At 33.7% G+C, this 15,721-nt stretch overlaps 2 protein-coding genes across 2 annotated transcripts; both read left to right on the forward strand.

Annotated features, from left to right (window-relative positions):
- Positions 1 to 506: 506 nt before the first annotated feature.
- LOC125063979 (integrator complex subunit 5) lies at positions 507 to 10,264 on the forward strand. Its single transcript, XM_047670737.1, has 17 exons — positions 507 to 845; positions 1,170 to 1,317; positions 1,750 to 1,860; positions 2,138 to 2,310; positions 2,602 to 2,722; positions 3,148 to 3,324; positions 3,633 to 3,791; positions 4,120 to 4,432; positions 5,038 to 5,203; positions 5,800 to 5,914; positions 6,286 to 6,509; positions 6,938 to 7,093; positions 7,328 to 7,444; positions 7,980 to 8,136; positions 8,809 to 8,948; positions 9,379 to 9,463; positions 10,057 to 10,264. Exons 1-17 carry the CDS (start codon positions 630 to 632, stop codon positions 10,194 to 10,196), a joined length of 2,718 nt encoding a protein of 905 aa, XP_047526693.1. The 5' UTR covers positions 507 to 629; the 3' UTR covers positions 10,197 to 10,264.
- A 1,471-nt stretch (positions 10,265 to 11,735) lies between these two features.
- On the forward strand, positions 11,736 to 15,276 carry LOC125064132 (GPN-loop GTPase 1). Its single transcript, XM_047670946.1, has 9 exons — positions 11,736 to 11,947; positions 12,030 to 12,155; positions 12,309 to 12,476; positions 12,749 to 12,945; positions 13,224 to 13,415; positions 13,743 to 13,795; positions 14,302 to 14,387; positions 14,635 to 14,778; positions 15,149 to 15,276. Exons 1-9 carry the CDS (start codon positions 11,908 to 11,910, stop codon positions 15,226 to 15,228), a joined length of 1,086 nt encoding a protein of 361 aa, XP_047526902.1. The 5' UTR covers positions 11,736 to 11,907; the 3' UTR covers positions 15,229 to 15,276.
- The last annotated feature ends 445 nt before the right edge of the window (positions 15,277 to 15,721 follow it).

Below are 15,721 nucleotides of genomic sequence, written 5' to 3' on the forward strand. Positions count from 1 at the left end.
CTACTGTTGGCGGTAGAATATCTAATGAGTGGGTGGTACCTATCCAGATATATAGATATATACATAAAGCCCTACCACCAAGTGTATTAATTTTTTTTTTCATTTTATTAAGGGACAAGGACATAATAAAATAACGATAATAAGTCAATTTATTGGACCAACTAAAGTTATATCTGTAAGTTTCCAGTTTCGTGTGGTTCCATGATCGTCCTGTAGGTACAATATATTAACACAAGTGCATAGGTCCAGTGACCTACGAGTGTTGCTATTCTTTATAATGATTACAATATAATTAAACTGATAGATTGCTTTATTTAATTACTTTGATAATTTGTCTTGAAAGTTTAATATTAATTTAAATTTAATGATGTTACTTTAATAATTATTCTCATTTTATGGAAATATAATTAAAGGTTATGCTCTGGAGTACAGTTTCAGAACGTACTTTACGAATGTAGTACTCTGACACTGACAAGTCAATAAATAGCAAAGCAAACTAATTGATAATTTGCATTTTGTCTTGTTATTACGTCGGCGTGTGGAACTTTAGTTTTAACAAATAATATCAATAGTATAATATATATGAATCAGTCATTTAAAATCAAGTTTTCTAATGTAATGAACTTAAAATGAACACCCAAAATAAACAGACCGCTCTATCTGCGGACTTGAATAATTTTATTTATGGGGTATCGAGGAGGAATTTCCAAAATGCACCTGAATTAACTAAAATCGGAATATCTTTGTTAAGAAACTTCCCAGCTGCCAGAGATGCAGTTTTGGAATACTTTGCCATGGTATTCCATGATGCCGTTAATGTATCAATCAATCAAACTGATTATGAGGTGTTTATTTTTCTTTTGAATATATAATATTTTTTCATAAATTAAAATTTTCATAATATATCTATAAAAAATTCGATTTTAATTACTAAAATGTGAATCCCTATTTCACTAATTCACATTTTCAAAATTAAAGAGTATTTTTGGTAGTCTAATGTACTATGTACAAGACTTATTGGTTCTAACACTACAACCAATTAAAATTTGAACTACTTATAGCAATTAATCAATTATATTACATCAAATTGGCAACTTAAACTAGTGCACAGCTTTTACATAAATAATAATGATATAATTATATTAAAATAATGTATCAATAATTTGTAGTCTGATTCCTCGGCAAATGGTTCACTTGAGAGTGTTAGCATGATTGGGCCAGAGCTATGCAGCATGGGTGAGTCCTGGGCACCTTTTATTGCACCATGGTGCATCACCTTGATAATGGATATTGCTACTGAAAAGTCAAATTTACCAAGTAAGTATAGAAAGAAAAGAGGTATCAATTTTTTTAGATCCTATTTTATTTGGTGACTATTTTGAACAAATATGCTCAATACAAAAGTAAAGTAATGTACCTTATCCTCTCCTTTTGCGGGTATAGTATTTAATATAATCATTTGTATAGTCAACTGCATCAAAATTATATTATTTAATATTTTAGAGATATTTGTTTTAATTTACAAGATGGAACCCATACATAATAACTTAACATTAAACTAAAGTTTTGTAATGTACAATCTGTACACTTTGTAACTTCAAGCTTATTTATTACTGAAAAAACCTTTATGGCTTACGTATGTTATGATTTGCTTTGATGACGTTGATTTCTCAGATAAAATCTTACTCAGTCTTATAAGTGTGTGTATTTTTCAAAAGGTCTGAATTGTATTATATTTTATTGTTTTAGATGCTACATTACAAAATACAGAACCTGTGAGAGTTTTGTTAGATATTACTACTCAAAATCTGACACTTCTAAACGCTGAAGAAAGAGCTAAGTGTATTGATATGATGCTCGGTGAGTTTGGGTTCTACATTATCCATTCTACATAATATAATCCATTTTTTCTTTTCTTTCTTCTATTTATTGTTGTACGATTGCAATATTTGTCTTGTTCTGGAGTGAATTGTTAAGAAAATTAGAGTTGAGTTCAATATTATGTTTAGTATTAAAGTATTAGTTGTTTATTGCTATTAATAAAAGTTTAATTAATGGATATGTATTAAATTAATTTATGTGTAACTTAAATGCTTGTGTATGGTAGTGTTATCTGTGATCATTATATTTTCGTCAGATTGTCGAGCCTGCTCGTGGGCGGTAGGATGGGTTGGTCGTGCTGAGCCCGCCCTAGTGGCACCACGAGCACTTGCTCTTGGTGCCGATGCAGCACGAGCAGTGCTGGCTCACCTCGCTAACCACCCACCTGCACTGTACCATGTTCGTGCTGCGCTTGTTGATTTGTTTCAAGTGAGTAGGACATTAATACATTTAACAGTGCACACCAATTATTATTTTTTTTCAAGTTTAAATATTTAATATTTTTTTGAGGAAGAAACTTGCAATATGCAGCAGAATTATAATTTTTATAGGCTTAAGCTTATATTTAAAATTGTAAATTATCATATCATAACATAAATATAATTCAAGAATTTGTGTTGTTATTGTATCATTTCTGTTTTATATAGAAACTTGTGGAACACTGATACAAATTTATAATGTACGTTTTTCACTACCAGGTTGTATGTTTTTTAATTGCAGGAAGCTATCAAAGAGGATAGTAAAGCAGAAAAGAAAAGAGATGTCATTCCCTACCTTTTAAATCTTGCTTCCAAATCAGATATAGTTTTGAAAGCACTAACTCAAGATATCGCACTAACTTGTAAGTTTTATATTCATCTAGTTACTAGTCTTTAAAACTGACAGTTCATAAAAGTCAGCTTTGATCAAATTAGTTACCTAATTTAATAATAATATAAAAAACTTAATTTCAATTATTGTTGTACCTTTGAATGTATCATAGTTATAGATCATAGAGGATATATAGGATGTAGTTTTTCAACTTCCATATCCACAAACTTGTGCATAACAACTAACAACTTTTACAAAACAAAGTATTCTTAATAGTGTAATAAAATATAATATTATCAAAGTAATGATAACAGAATAAGTTAGAGATTATTAGAAGTTATTGGTGAGACAGTTTACAGAGAAGTATTTTTTTTTAGGATTTTGGAGATAAAAGTTTGAGAATCTATGATTTTTATCTTTCAGCACATGAAAGTTTTATTATAAATATATTTTCAGTGACGGATGAGGTTATGGATAGACTGTGTGTAGTGTGCGCTACGCACAGGCACAGCGGCGCGTGGGAGGGCGTCGGTCCGGCATCGCTCGTAGCGTTACTACTCCGATCAGATGTGCACTGTTTCCTGTTACTACTCAAACATGCGCAGAGGAATGTATTCTGCAGGCAATTGTTGGGTATGTATTCACATGGATTGTTGAGATTAATTTAATAAAATATATTATACCTTTTAAACATGATCTTTATATAAAATGACTTTAGTCTCGTATGATGCTATAGCAGAGTACGGACGAATAGAATGGTTGGGAAATCTCATTGACCCACGAAGCTTGGAAGTGCAAAAGCAAGCTTGAAATTAAATAAACCATTTGAAAATAATGTTAGCAAAGACATTATCTCAGTACCACTGATGTATAGATTTTAAAGAATGATAAAGTAGTTTATAAACCATAATTAATTATATCATTGAAAATTTTCATTTTAGAATATCTCCTACAAAAGGTTGAGTACGAGAGCTTGTTCCCGGATTCGAATCTACCGCTGGTAATGAGTGCTGCAGAAGAGATAAATATTGTTAGAGAGAAACTATTGACCGGTAACCAGTTGGAGCAGTATTCTATCGCAAGGATACTTATTTTAGTCTGTAAGTGAGCATAACTGTATAATGTTTAAACAAGTTAGAATTTATTTTGAACTTTTTTAAATGAAAGTCAAGTGATTTTAATATTAAATTTTAATTAAGCAACAGTTCATAGCTATACCTCACTACTTGGAAAAGGCCGTCTCTTCTCATATTGAGATGATTTGGAGTTAATTGTATCACTGCTCTAGTGCGGTTCGGTGGTACCACATTTTTTAGAATTTCATGGGAGATACAAATGTTTTTTTTTTTTATGAATCTTGAGTTTTATATTATATTAGATTCGATGTAAGTTTTGTATGAATAAGGAATCGTTATCAAAATCGGTCAGGTTACAATCTGCCGTCGGAGTTCGTGAGCACGATCAGCTACCTGCTGCAGTGCGCGCGCAGCGACACGACGCTGGCGCTGCTCGTGCGCGTGGTGTCGGGCGCGCTGGCCATGCACTCGCCGGCCGACGGGCCCGACGTGCCCGCCGACGTGGAGCGCTACCAGAACCTCATCAACACGGGCGTCGAGTACGCGCTGCGGGACGCCATGATGGCCGACACGCAGATCAAGAAGTGCTTCGTGGAGGGCACGGGGACGAAGGACGAGAAGACTTACTTGCATCATTTTTGTCTGAATATCGTCAAGTTGTTGAGGTTAGTATGATTGTATTTGGACATATGAATTTATATAAATTGAATGAATACAGGTTGATAAGTTCTTTTATATGAGCTAAGTTGAGACATGGTGTACCAATAGACGGATACAAATATAATTGCTTCAGTGAGCCATTACTCAATTCTTTATACAATTTATATTCGCTTCTCATTGGTGCTTTTCAATGATTAATATGTCTAAGTTTAAATAATGAAGCCGTATATTTGACTATACCAGAAGCTATACAAGGCTATATCACAGCGTTAAGAAAAACTAACAGTGGGAAAACGGACGCGTCTATACCGGTCAATCGTCAAGCGAGCCCAAGCTGTCATACGCTCGCTTGGCATTCAAGGGTGAAAGAATCTAAATTTACGAGACAATCTCTTTGTGTTATTTAGTTGTGATTTTAACACAAGTGCACTGATTCCTGGTACTGGTACTCAGCCAATAAACAAATACGGAACAGACTGAATATAAAAAATAATAAATAGCGGCATTTAGCGAGACCTCAACAGCGATGGCCCACTGGTAGTTTTTCCTCACGCTGCGGCTGTAGGGTGAGTCGCATGTAATGTAACACTCGGCCGGTTCCGGCGCGCAGATGGGAGCGGGGCGGCGTGCGCTGCGCGTGGGCGGCGCGCGCGGTGGCGGCGCGCGTGGGGCGCGTGGGCGCGGCGCTGCGGGCGCGCGCGGCGCTGCTGCGCGAGCGGCCGCCCGCCACCGCCGCCGCGCTCGCCGACATGCCCACCTGCCACGCGCTCGCGCAGGTACCGTCCCGGACTGACCCTGTCCCCGCACCTCACTCACTAACATCATTTTTTCTACTATTTACCGGCTACAGACGACAAAAGCCAAATAACAACATTTGAAATTGAATCGACGCGATGTTATGCCTTGAAGGCCGGCAACACACTGGCAAGCCCGCAGAGCAACGCAACAAAATAACGCTAACTATTAATTTAAACTATTAAATTGGGATGTATAAAAGACTGACTAACCAGCTCCTATGTCTAAGATCTAGCTTATTGCCCTACAGAACCCAGTCATCACCGGACGTAAAAAATGTCACTTCTTCATACTATTTATTTATTCTTTATTGTATTCCAATACTTAAAACTGATTAACAAAAGTTGCATCAGGTGCAACGGCCTTATCGCAGCAATCTCTTCCAGACAACTTTGGGCAGATGACTGCTTGTAAAATAAATGTACAATTATTTTAAATTGCGAATAAATAATATTCTACATATATAATATAATATTACACAACTCACACATGACTCTACATATAAATGTAATACATACCCATAACATTACCCATTAACAATAACTAATATTTGAGTAAATTTCTTATAACTTTATAGGTACTGGACAATGTCGACTTGACGGGAACGAAATCGGCGCCCCCAAGTGTGGAAGTGATCTTAAAAGTAATTCAAGCTACAGTCCAATACTTCTTCAGATGTTTACATGAAACAGGTTTGTCAAAGAAATTTCCTATGTATTAGTGGAGCGGAATTAGAGTTTGTTGATTTTCATTCAGAATAATAAAAAAAAAAAAATATTTGAAGTTAACTGAAGGACCGACTAATGTTAATTAGTGACAAAGATTTACTGAGTTTCTTACCGGTTTCTCTCGGTAGAATCTACATTCAGAACCGGTGCTAGGTTTACATTTAATATCATCCCGTCACTTTTCTGACCATACTTGAATAAAGAATATTATGACTTTTATTTTCCACTAATAGTTAAAAGAATATATAAAAGATTACCAATATTTTATAAGACTTTATCAAGTCTTTAGTTTTGTGTCTTTATTAAGTATGTATATATCTCTTTTACAATTTCAGATATAATGGCTAAGATTCGGGGAGTTCAAACAGCCAGTCGCCTCCTTCGTAAGCTGTGTTTACACAGTAAGCTGGCTCGAGCCGTGGCGTTGAGAGATTTATTAGAAACGGCCATGTTCCGAGAAGACAAGGTGTTCGGCAGTCGCTCCGACGTTACTAACAATGTGGCTTCGTCCAAAGACTGGAACGGCGAAGAGCTGCTCATTTATATGAATCAAAAACATGTAAGTCTGTTAAACTATGATGATATATATGAAAATATTATGTTATGTATCGTTCATAGTGTATATACAAATATACTGTTTATGTGTGAGCAAATAATGGGTAGGCTGTGTGGTGAGGTTATTTCTTCTATTTATCTGATTTAATTTCGAATGCAGGCAACGATTATACGTCTATTGTTACGTTGTTTTGTAAAATGCTTTATTTGTTGTAATTAGTTGATTATTGTCATATATTATGTGGGAATAGTTTAGTTCTTCACCAGAGATTTGGTTTTGGTTGGAATGGACGTTGTGATTGGTTTTCACACGAGAGACTACTCCAACGGACTGTTGCTTCTACAAATTGTAAATAATAGACCATCAGTCTATATGTGTGTCGTTTTTATTTCGCTAGGTTTAATTTAAATTGTGTGTTTGACAATTTCCAGGGTCCAATAACGCAGCTGACGCAGAGCCACACGTCGGTGTTCCACGCCGGCATCATCGGCAAGGGCGTGCGCAAGCGCAGCGACGCGGGGCGCGGCGCGCCGCCCGTGCTCGCGCTCGACAACGAGCTGCTCATGGGCGCGCTCATGGCCTGCATGGTGAGTCCGCCGGGCCCGGCCATTCGTGACATAAGCGACATTGACGGTGAAAAAACGTGTTTATATTTTTTATCGTGCCAACAATAGAGCAATGAGACACGTTTGCGTGCCTAAAATAAAAAAAATAAAAAGAACCAATAGGTACCTCATGACTATTCTAAAACTAGTAACTAGTGAAATTCGCTACATTATTGTTTTAACATTTGTAAATCGATGATTCAAATTGATATACAGGACGGAAACAGCGGAATAGTAGAGGGCTCGACGTCGATATCTTTACTATTAGTGGAACTGGTTTCACCTGATGTCATGTACAATGGACTTCCTTGGCCAGACGAAGATTTCACTAAGGTAACGTGTTCTGTATAGCATTTAAAATTGATTTTTATTGTAGTGATTAGTGATAATAATTAGAAAGATTTAAAAAAAAATGTTACGTATCGTTGCAGTTTTCTTCGCCTTTTATTTAGGACGTTTAGCTGTAAAGGTGATATGACATCTTTATAGCTTATGCAAGTCTTTCGTTATAGATATTAATATTAGTCTACTGCACGTTGTGAATATTTTGTACTCAGCTTAACGGTGAAAAAATAAACATAAGGCATATATGACATTTTGAACTCTTGGGCGACTGAATTTTAAGGAATACAGAATGTTTGCGACGAAGTAATTTTATTTAGAATGAACTAGAGAACATCGCCATGTGAGGATGAAGCGTTATGTCCCAGACGACATTTTCTTGTCTTCCTCCCGTATACGGTTATATACACTATTCCTTAAACTTATTTCTTTGATTTAAAACATAATACATAGCGAAAGCATTCGTTCCATACAAACACTCTTATTTGTTTTTAAACGTCGTGTGGGGTCGTGGTGTGTTTCACAGCAAGTGAGCATCGAGCGCGAGCTGTACATGCGCAGCGCGGTGGAGCGCTGCGGCGTGTCGCGCGCGGCGCTGCGGCGCACGGCGCGCGCGCGGCCCGCGCTGTGCCTGTCGTCGGCGCTGCTGCGCGCCGCCGCCGCCTCGCTGCTGCACCGCGCGCGTACGTACCGCTGGCCCCTCGATGCCCGCGAGCTCGTGAAGCGCTCACACGCAGAACACTTATTTTTAATTATTATTTAATTATATTTGAAAAAACAAGATGTTCGTTTTTCGTTCATAAAACAAGATCAATAGACATTGTGGAAAATGTATTCATTTAAAACTTTTTGCGTTTATGTTTTATATGTAATATATATATTATATTACGATATCTTCGTCCGAATCCGTTTTATCAGACTCCGTTAATAATACAAAAACATTACTAGATCAGAACACTTGTAATGACTGTACTATATTTTGTAATAACATGTAAGCTAAAATGGAACGTATGAAAGATAAGCATAAGCGAATCATGTGTCTGTAATATTACTGCTGCACGGTCTAGATACTTCAGAACGGCTAAGTCGCGTGATGCAAACTTCACAAAAGCTGTCCTTCTCATTTGCAATGCATATTAAGCCAAAAAACAAATAAGATTGCGCAAAAACACAATGACGCACAATTAAACATAAATTAAAATCCTTATTGCTTTTAATTCCACAATTCAACTATTTCCCACATTACCTTTATACATTTCATTCACTCACACAAATCCGTATTGCTTTATTAATATACTCATAAGTAATGAGTAAAAACGAATGACAATTATTAAAAAAAATTACTTCATATCCAGATCGTCACACACAATCAGCAGAAATGGTTCGAGAATTAGCTGCACTCGTGGAGTTACTGTCAGTTATGACGTTGGGACAGCTCTTGCCGCATCCTTTGAGTCATATTTTGGAATTGGCTCCAGAACTTACTCCTAGTGAGGTAAATAAAATAATTTTACTTTTTTGAAAAACCATCTGCGTAGACCCTCTGACCCTCTGACATCTGACCCTCATATCATATAATCTACCGCCAAACAAAAATTAGTATTTTTGTGTTCTTTTTGAACGGTGAGTGAGCCAGTGTAACTACATGCTCAAGAGACATAACTGAACTGGTGATATGAACAATGATTAATAGTTCTTAAAATACCCATGAGAAGGGGAAATGGTGACCATAACCTATTTGGCAGTCTGCCTATCTATTTGATACAAAAACTATTTAGATTTACTTTGTACCATTTATATTGTACCAGTGTTTTAAGTGAAAAAAATATGCTTACTGATAAATTTTGCTTACTTAAACGTTGCATAAGCAATGTTGAACACAATGTGATTGTATTAATTCCTAAAATGAAATATTTCCTTTGCAGATTGTTCAAGTTCTAAGAGATTGTATTTGGAATTACACGCGAGATCACGTGCCTTCACCTGCGCTGTTTAGCTGCGATTCTACAGGTATTTAAATATTGTAATGATGTTTAATATTGTGCAAAATAAAATGATAAGAAATAGATGATATATGAATAGTAGGTTTGGCTTGGTGGTAGGGCTTTGTGCAGCCCGTCTGGGTAGATACCACCCACATCATATATACTATCGCCAAACAGCAACACTTTGTATCGTTGTGTTCCGGTTTGAAGGTTGAGTGTACTAGTGTAAATACAAACTACAGGCTCAAGGGACATAATAACTTAGTTCCCAATGTAAGTGGCGAATTGGAGATGTAAAGAATGAATAAAATCACTTACTATCTTATAAGGTGGTCTACTGATCTGTGCGAATACATAATTAAAAAAAAAATCTTTAGTTTATTACTAACAGTATTTAAAACGGGATATTTACCATGTTTTTTATTTTTATTTGTTGGAGTTCTCGTAAACAAGACATTCGTAGATAATGTCGAAATATCGAGCTCCAAAAAAACATGGTAAATATCCCGTTTTAAATATTATTAGTAATAAAAATAACCATGTTAATTTAAAATCTTTAGTTTATGTTAAGTTGTGTTTGGTTTCTAAATAATATATCTTATTACGCATTATTTGCAGGTCTTCATTGGCGCGATCCGTCTACTTGCAAGCCACCACCAACGTACACAGATACTTTGAGAATGATTATTCAGAAAAGAATATCAAAGTTGGGCCACATGTACCCTATAATGTTTTTAAATCTTGAAAAAGATAGTTGAATCTATCCTTTGTAACACCTTTGTAAATATTACGAAACTGATTAAGAAATAAAGTGCCTAAAAATTTTTGTTTTATTTGTATTACTTGGTATAATCTTATTGCCTAAAAATTTACTAACAATTGACCTTCATTATGTTTTCAACTTAGATTCTTTTTCTGTCTAATATTACCACAAAAATATTATATATAAATATGCTACGAGGACGGCTTTAACTTTCAATTTAATTTAATTAATATAAAATACCAATAGTCGCCCGCGGCTTCGCTTGTGTTTTAGGGGTTGGTCGTTAGATATTAGAAGTAAAACGCCGTATATGCCCTTTATTTTAATTTAAGATTGCTTCATACTTAATTTCATCAAATTCAGTTCAGTGGTTTTGTCGTGAGAGAGCAACAGACAGACAAACACGCTGTTACTTTCGCATTTGTAATATTAGTATATAGGACGGATCCGATTTTATACAAATGTATAGTTCATTCCATTTTTAATAGTGAAGAGAAAAGTGCTGAATGACTTGATATAAAGAATTATCCAGTAACTATTGATAGATTTTATTGCTTTGTATACATTTTTATTTATAATTTTAATAGATATTCTCGCGTGATTTAAATTGTAGGTAAATTAAAAACACAAGAATTTCAAAATTGAAATATTACAAATCGCCAGTTACTATCAATTGGGATGGGTTATAATGTGACATTGACATATTTAAAATGGTACATATTTTCAAATTTTATTTTTAAATGGGTTAATAATCGGTTTATTTTTATTGGCTTAAAGACATGTATGCGGTAAAGCCGGCAGAGCTAAATATGTGAGTTGTGATCGATGCCACACGAATACACGTCTAAACTGGATTTAACAGTAACCCGCATCGCAATAATTATAGCTAAATAAATATATAGCTCGTCGACAGCAGTTGTGTCCTGCCAACGGCTGATGCGGCGGTAATTCGAATTTTTTGTCTTCACTTACAATATTCTCTTTTATTGTAAGGGACACTTGCCAGGTCAATAATCAAATATCATTTTACGTGCCTTATTTTAATATATAACAAGCGAGCTGTTTGTAAACTTAGTATATTTTTGAACAAAATTAAGAAAATTACAATTACGGTTATAGTTTGTTAAATTCATACAGCTCATATAATTTATATCTACTATTATAGATAACGGTAGTGGCCCAGAGAACTCTGAGAACTGTATTTGATTGCTTTGGTAGAAGGTTAAAAATTTGGTAGATTTTTTACATGGTAGGCGGTAGTAGATTTGGTCATGTCACTAAAAGTTGGTAAATCTATCGAAAACTTGGTAGAGTTGGGAACACTACAGACACCTTTAAAAGGTGTAGTGTATGTATTTTCAGTAAACATTGTCCCCTTTTCTGAGACAAAAAAATACATATGTAATTGGAAAAAAAAATATTTAAAAAACATTGTTTCGCGAATTATTGTTAAAAATATTTATTGTAAGTGTTACGAAGTATTTTAGTTTTAAGGATTGGCAGCTTCGTTAAGAATTAAGATGTCAATGTCACTTTCATGCAAATGGTCAAATATTAATGTTTTCATCTTAATTCGTAAACATAAAGCGTAATTCATTATACTTAGAAAGTTGATTTCATATAGTCATTTAAAGAAATTTTAAGAAAAGAAATATATAAGAAGTGTATAACGAAGTGCGTCTGGTACGGTTAAATTATATTAAAATATGGAAGAAGTTCCGAAGCCAGTATGTCTCATAATATTAGGTTAGAACTATGCATTTTATAAAAAATAAAATATATTTTATTAAATTTGATTGTCGATAATCAATATAAATCTACAATTTAGGTATGGCAGGAGCAGGGAAAACATCTTTTACTAAACGACTAGCCGGAAAAATTGTAAATGGTTCAAGACCATATTTAGTCAATTTAGATCCAGCTTGTCGAGAAGTTCCATACCCTGCTAACATAGGTAACTATAATTGACAATTTTTAAAATCATACTCGATTTTTAAATATAAGTCTTATTTCTAAAATATTGATCAAAAAACATATCCCATGTTGTATCCATGTATCCATTATATATAAAAAAGGTGTATTTAATAAAATTCATGTTATTTCCCAGATATAAGGGACACAGTCAATTATAAAGAGGTAATGAAACAGTATGGTCTAGGACCAAATGGTGGTATTGTGACTGCACTTAATTTGTTTTCAACAAAATTTGGACAAGTTGTTGATTTGATTGAGAAAGCTGGAAAGAAACACAAATACTGTATAATTGATACACCAGGTATGTAAAATAATTGGAGTAGCTTTTGAAATACCTATACTGAATGTAACAGAACAGTAATTTAGATGGTTTTTCTTCAGTGACTCAATCTTTCCATTGTTTTTTTTTGTTTCGCCTATATAAAAAAAAGAAGATAAAAAACACTGATATACACTGTGATAAGTAATTTTGGAAAAAGCGTAAATAATTTGAAAACAGAAATAAAAATAATATTATCATATTAATTTATATTATATAATCTTGGGTAATTAAGTTGGTAATTTCTTTGTCAGGTCAAATAGAAGTATTCACATGGTCAGCCTCTGGTACAATAGTGACGGAGACATTAGCATCATCCTGTCCTACAGTTGTTGTGTATGTCATGGATACTGTTCGGAGCGTGTCTCCTGTTACATTTATGTCTAATATGTTGTATGCCTGCTCTATATTATATAAGACAAGATTACCTTTTATCGTTGTCATGAATAAGGTATGTAAAGGTTAAAGGTTATTAGGGATTAAAATGTAATTTATTTTTCACTTATTTAAAATAGACCTGTAAGATCAGGTCTTCACAAAATTCATTCATGTCATTCACTACACAGTCTAAATGTTTGACAATAAATGCAGTAAAATATTTAAAGCCTAACAAACTGACTCAAAAGAAATCTAAATATTTTTGAAACAGTAATAAAACCTGTAAAAGTTGTACATAAGTTTAATCAATGGAAAAATAAGTTAATAATTTATTAATTAAAATTCTAACAGACTGATGTAGTAGACAATAACTATGCAGTAGAATGGATGAGAGATTTCGAAGCATTTCAAGATGCATTAGACGCTGATGGCGATGGAGAAGGCGGCACATACATTGGCAACCTAACGAGGTCCATGGCATTAGCACTTGATGCTTTCTATACAGATCTACGTTGCTGTGGAGTTAGTGCACATACAGGAGATGTAAGCCCATTAAGTATTTAATTTAAAATCGAATAATTACTCCCAATAATTTGTTTTAATTTGTGTTTATTCATCAATCTACTCAAAATCAACATGTCTTGCAATGATTAATAATAAACAGTCTTATTTTTCGTGTTCTTAGTGGTTTTTTCTGTTTCTGTTATGATGAATTTGACATTAGAAAGAAGAAACACAACTGTAATTGAATATTTCCTATTAGAACAGTTATTGGTAGGATGGACAACATTTTCTCTTAGATTCGAAAATAGAGATTGTGTAAAATAAAATTGAATATCTCAACGATTTCTATAATTTGCTTTTTTGCAGGGTATAGATGAATTTTTCAAATTAGTTGATGATGCAGCAGAAGAATATGAGAAGTAAGTGTAATTTTTAATTAATTCTGTATTATATAAGAGTCATAGTAGATAGTAGATACCTAGTAATATTAGACTGAATGTTTATTTGTTTTACAATTTATATATTATGATAGACAGTGATCAAGGGAATATTTGATGTCTAAAGCAAACATTTTATTTTATCTAAGTGCTATGAAAACACAAACTAATTTGTTAACTTGAAAAAATATTCTTGTCAAAGACAATGAGATTTAGGCATAGATAAATTTACTACTTTTTAATGACTTCACATTCACATTGATTGACATATTCATAATCATCCTTGGAAATGATTCTGTATTACTTTACTCATACATCACCTATTGGTTGAGATGGGATGGCTCTATTCTATACTAGACTGAAAACACATTACTGTTGTGGCCTTGCCCTTTAACTATATCTGAATTTTGTCTATAATATAATATTCATCTTTTATGATAGACTGTTTGTGAACTGTAAGTTTTTAAATAATGTTTTGTAATTTTTAGAGAGTACAAAGCTGATTGGTTGAAAATGCGTGCAGAAAAATTAGAACAGAAAAATAATGAAGATAAATTAAAGAAAAGTGATAAAGGTATGTCTTAACTTGGATAGGGATTTTTAAATAAAAGACCAAGCCAGCCTAAGCTCACAACATCATATTTTTTGGAAGTTGCGGCTACCTGTATAATTTGTTGTAACTCTTACTCTATTGCACAAATTTTTTAACTTCTTTATTTTAAATTTACATTTCATATTTTTACTTGAAAAATAGAAAAAAAAAAGGTTAATTGGTGGTGTTTTTTATTCTCATATCTTATATAATATATCTTTTTTTTCAGATGATTCAGACACAATCATTGATAAAAATAAACTTATAGAGGAAGTGCCGGCCGGTCGGGAGATAAGTGATATGTATTTGAAGCACCCCGGTAATGACAGTTCCAGCGACGACGAGGGGATTGAAACTCAGCAGCCAGAGACAGGTAGTGTAAATTTCCTTGAATATAGCTTGGCTTAGAAAAATTAAGGCTAATTAAGGCTATTAATTACCGAGATTTATAGCCGATGACTGCCGGTTCGAACCCAGACAAGCACTTCTGAATTTTCATATGCTTAATTTGTGTTTATAATCATCTCGTGCTCGGCGGTGAAGGAAAACATCGTGAGGAAACCTGAATCAGTCTAATTTCAACGAAATTCGAAAATAAAAAATAATAATATAGTTCTGTAAAATGAAAATGTTCCAAGTAACATTGACATTGTAATTACAATAGACAATAACATTGTAACCGGTTGTTAGTGTGACGTGTGGTGTTTAATTTTAAGTTTAAGATGTATTTAAAATGTTCGCAGATGACAAGAGCGAAGATGTTGCCGCATTCCAAGATTTTTTCATGAAGTATGTTAAGCATAACAATGAAAGTAAAACTTGAAATAAATATAATATATGTTTATAAAAATCATATTTTACTCCAAAAGCCCCGTTTTCGTTACAAAGGTATATATGTTACTGTAAAAGCTCGAACTAAGGTAAATCTTAAGATTTTCCAGTAAAACCTAAGATTTACCGATATGCCTTGGTAAATGTAAGTATTTATTATAAAGGAACGACTTTTTCGGACTTTTACCATTCCAACCTAACCTAACCTAACATGTAAATCCTAAGATTTACCAAGTGAATGATGGTAAAAGTTCGAATCCCAAAGTTTTATGGACATTTACTATTCATAATCGGTAAATCTTAGGTTTTACTGGAAAATCTTTAGATTTACCGCAGTTCGAGTTTTTACAGTAACATATATACCATATCAACCTTTGTTGTAAGAGACGGCCGCAGTTTAAAATATGTTATAACGAAATAAACGATTTTATAACGGGAATTGAATTAAAAAATTGAAATTATTTTGATAAAACTTTAATATGCAA

Source organism: Vanessa atalanta, chromosome 5 (assembly GCF_905147765.1).
Source record: "Vanessa atalanta chromosome 5, ilVanAtal1.2, whole genome shotgun sequence".
Taxonomy (NCBI): domain Eukaryota; kingdom Metazoa; phylum Arthropoda; class Insecta; order Lepidoptera; family Nymphalidae; genus Vanessa; species Vanessa atalanta.

What these genes read in the sequence shown, in the direction of transcription:
- LOC125063979 (XM_047670737.1), top strand. Translation starts at nt 630, where the DNA reads ATGAACACCCAAAATAAACAGACCGCTCTATCTGCGGACTTGAATAAT. An exon ending in TGAAAAGTCAAATTTACCAA is followed by an intron (nt 1,318 to 1,749) that starts GTAAGTATAGAA and finishes TTATTGTTTTAG; the next exon opens with ATGCTACATTACAAAATACA. An exon ending in GTTTAGCTGCGATTCTACAG is followed by an intron (nt 9,464 to 10,056) that starts GTATTTAAATAT and finishes CATTATTTGCAG; the next exon opens with GTCTTCATTGGCGCGATCCG.
- LOC125064132 (XM_047670946.1), top strand. Translation starts at nt 11,908, where the DNA reads ATGGAAGAAGTTCCGAAGCCAGTATGTCTCATAATATTAG. An exon ending in TTATCGTTGTCATGAATAAG is followed by an intron (nt 12,946 to 13,223) that starts GTATGTAAAGGT and finishes AAATTCTAACAG; the next exon opens with ACTGATGTAGTAGACAATAA. An exon ending in AACTCAGCAGCCAGAGACAG is followed by an intron (nt 14,779 to 15,148) that starts GTAGTGTAAATT and finishes AAATGTTCGCAG; the next exon opens with ATGACAAGAGCGAAGATGTT.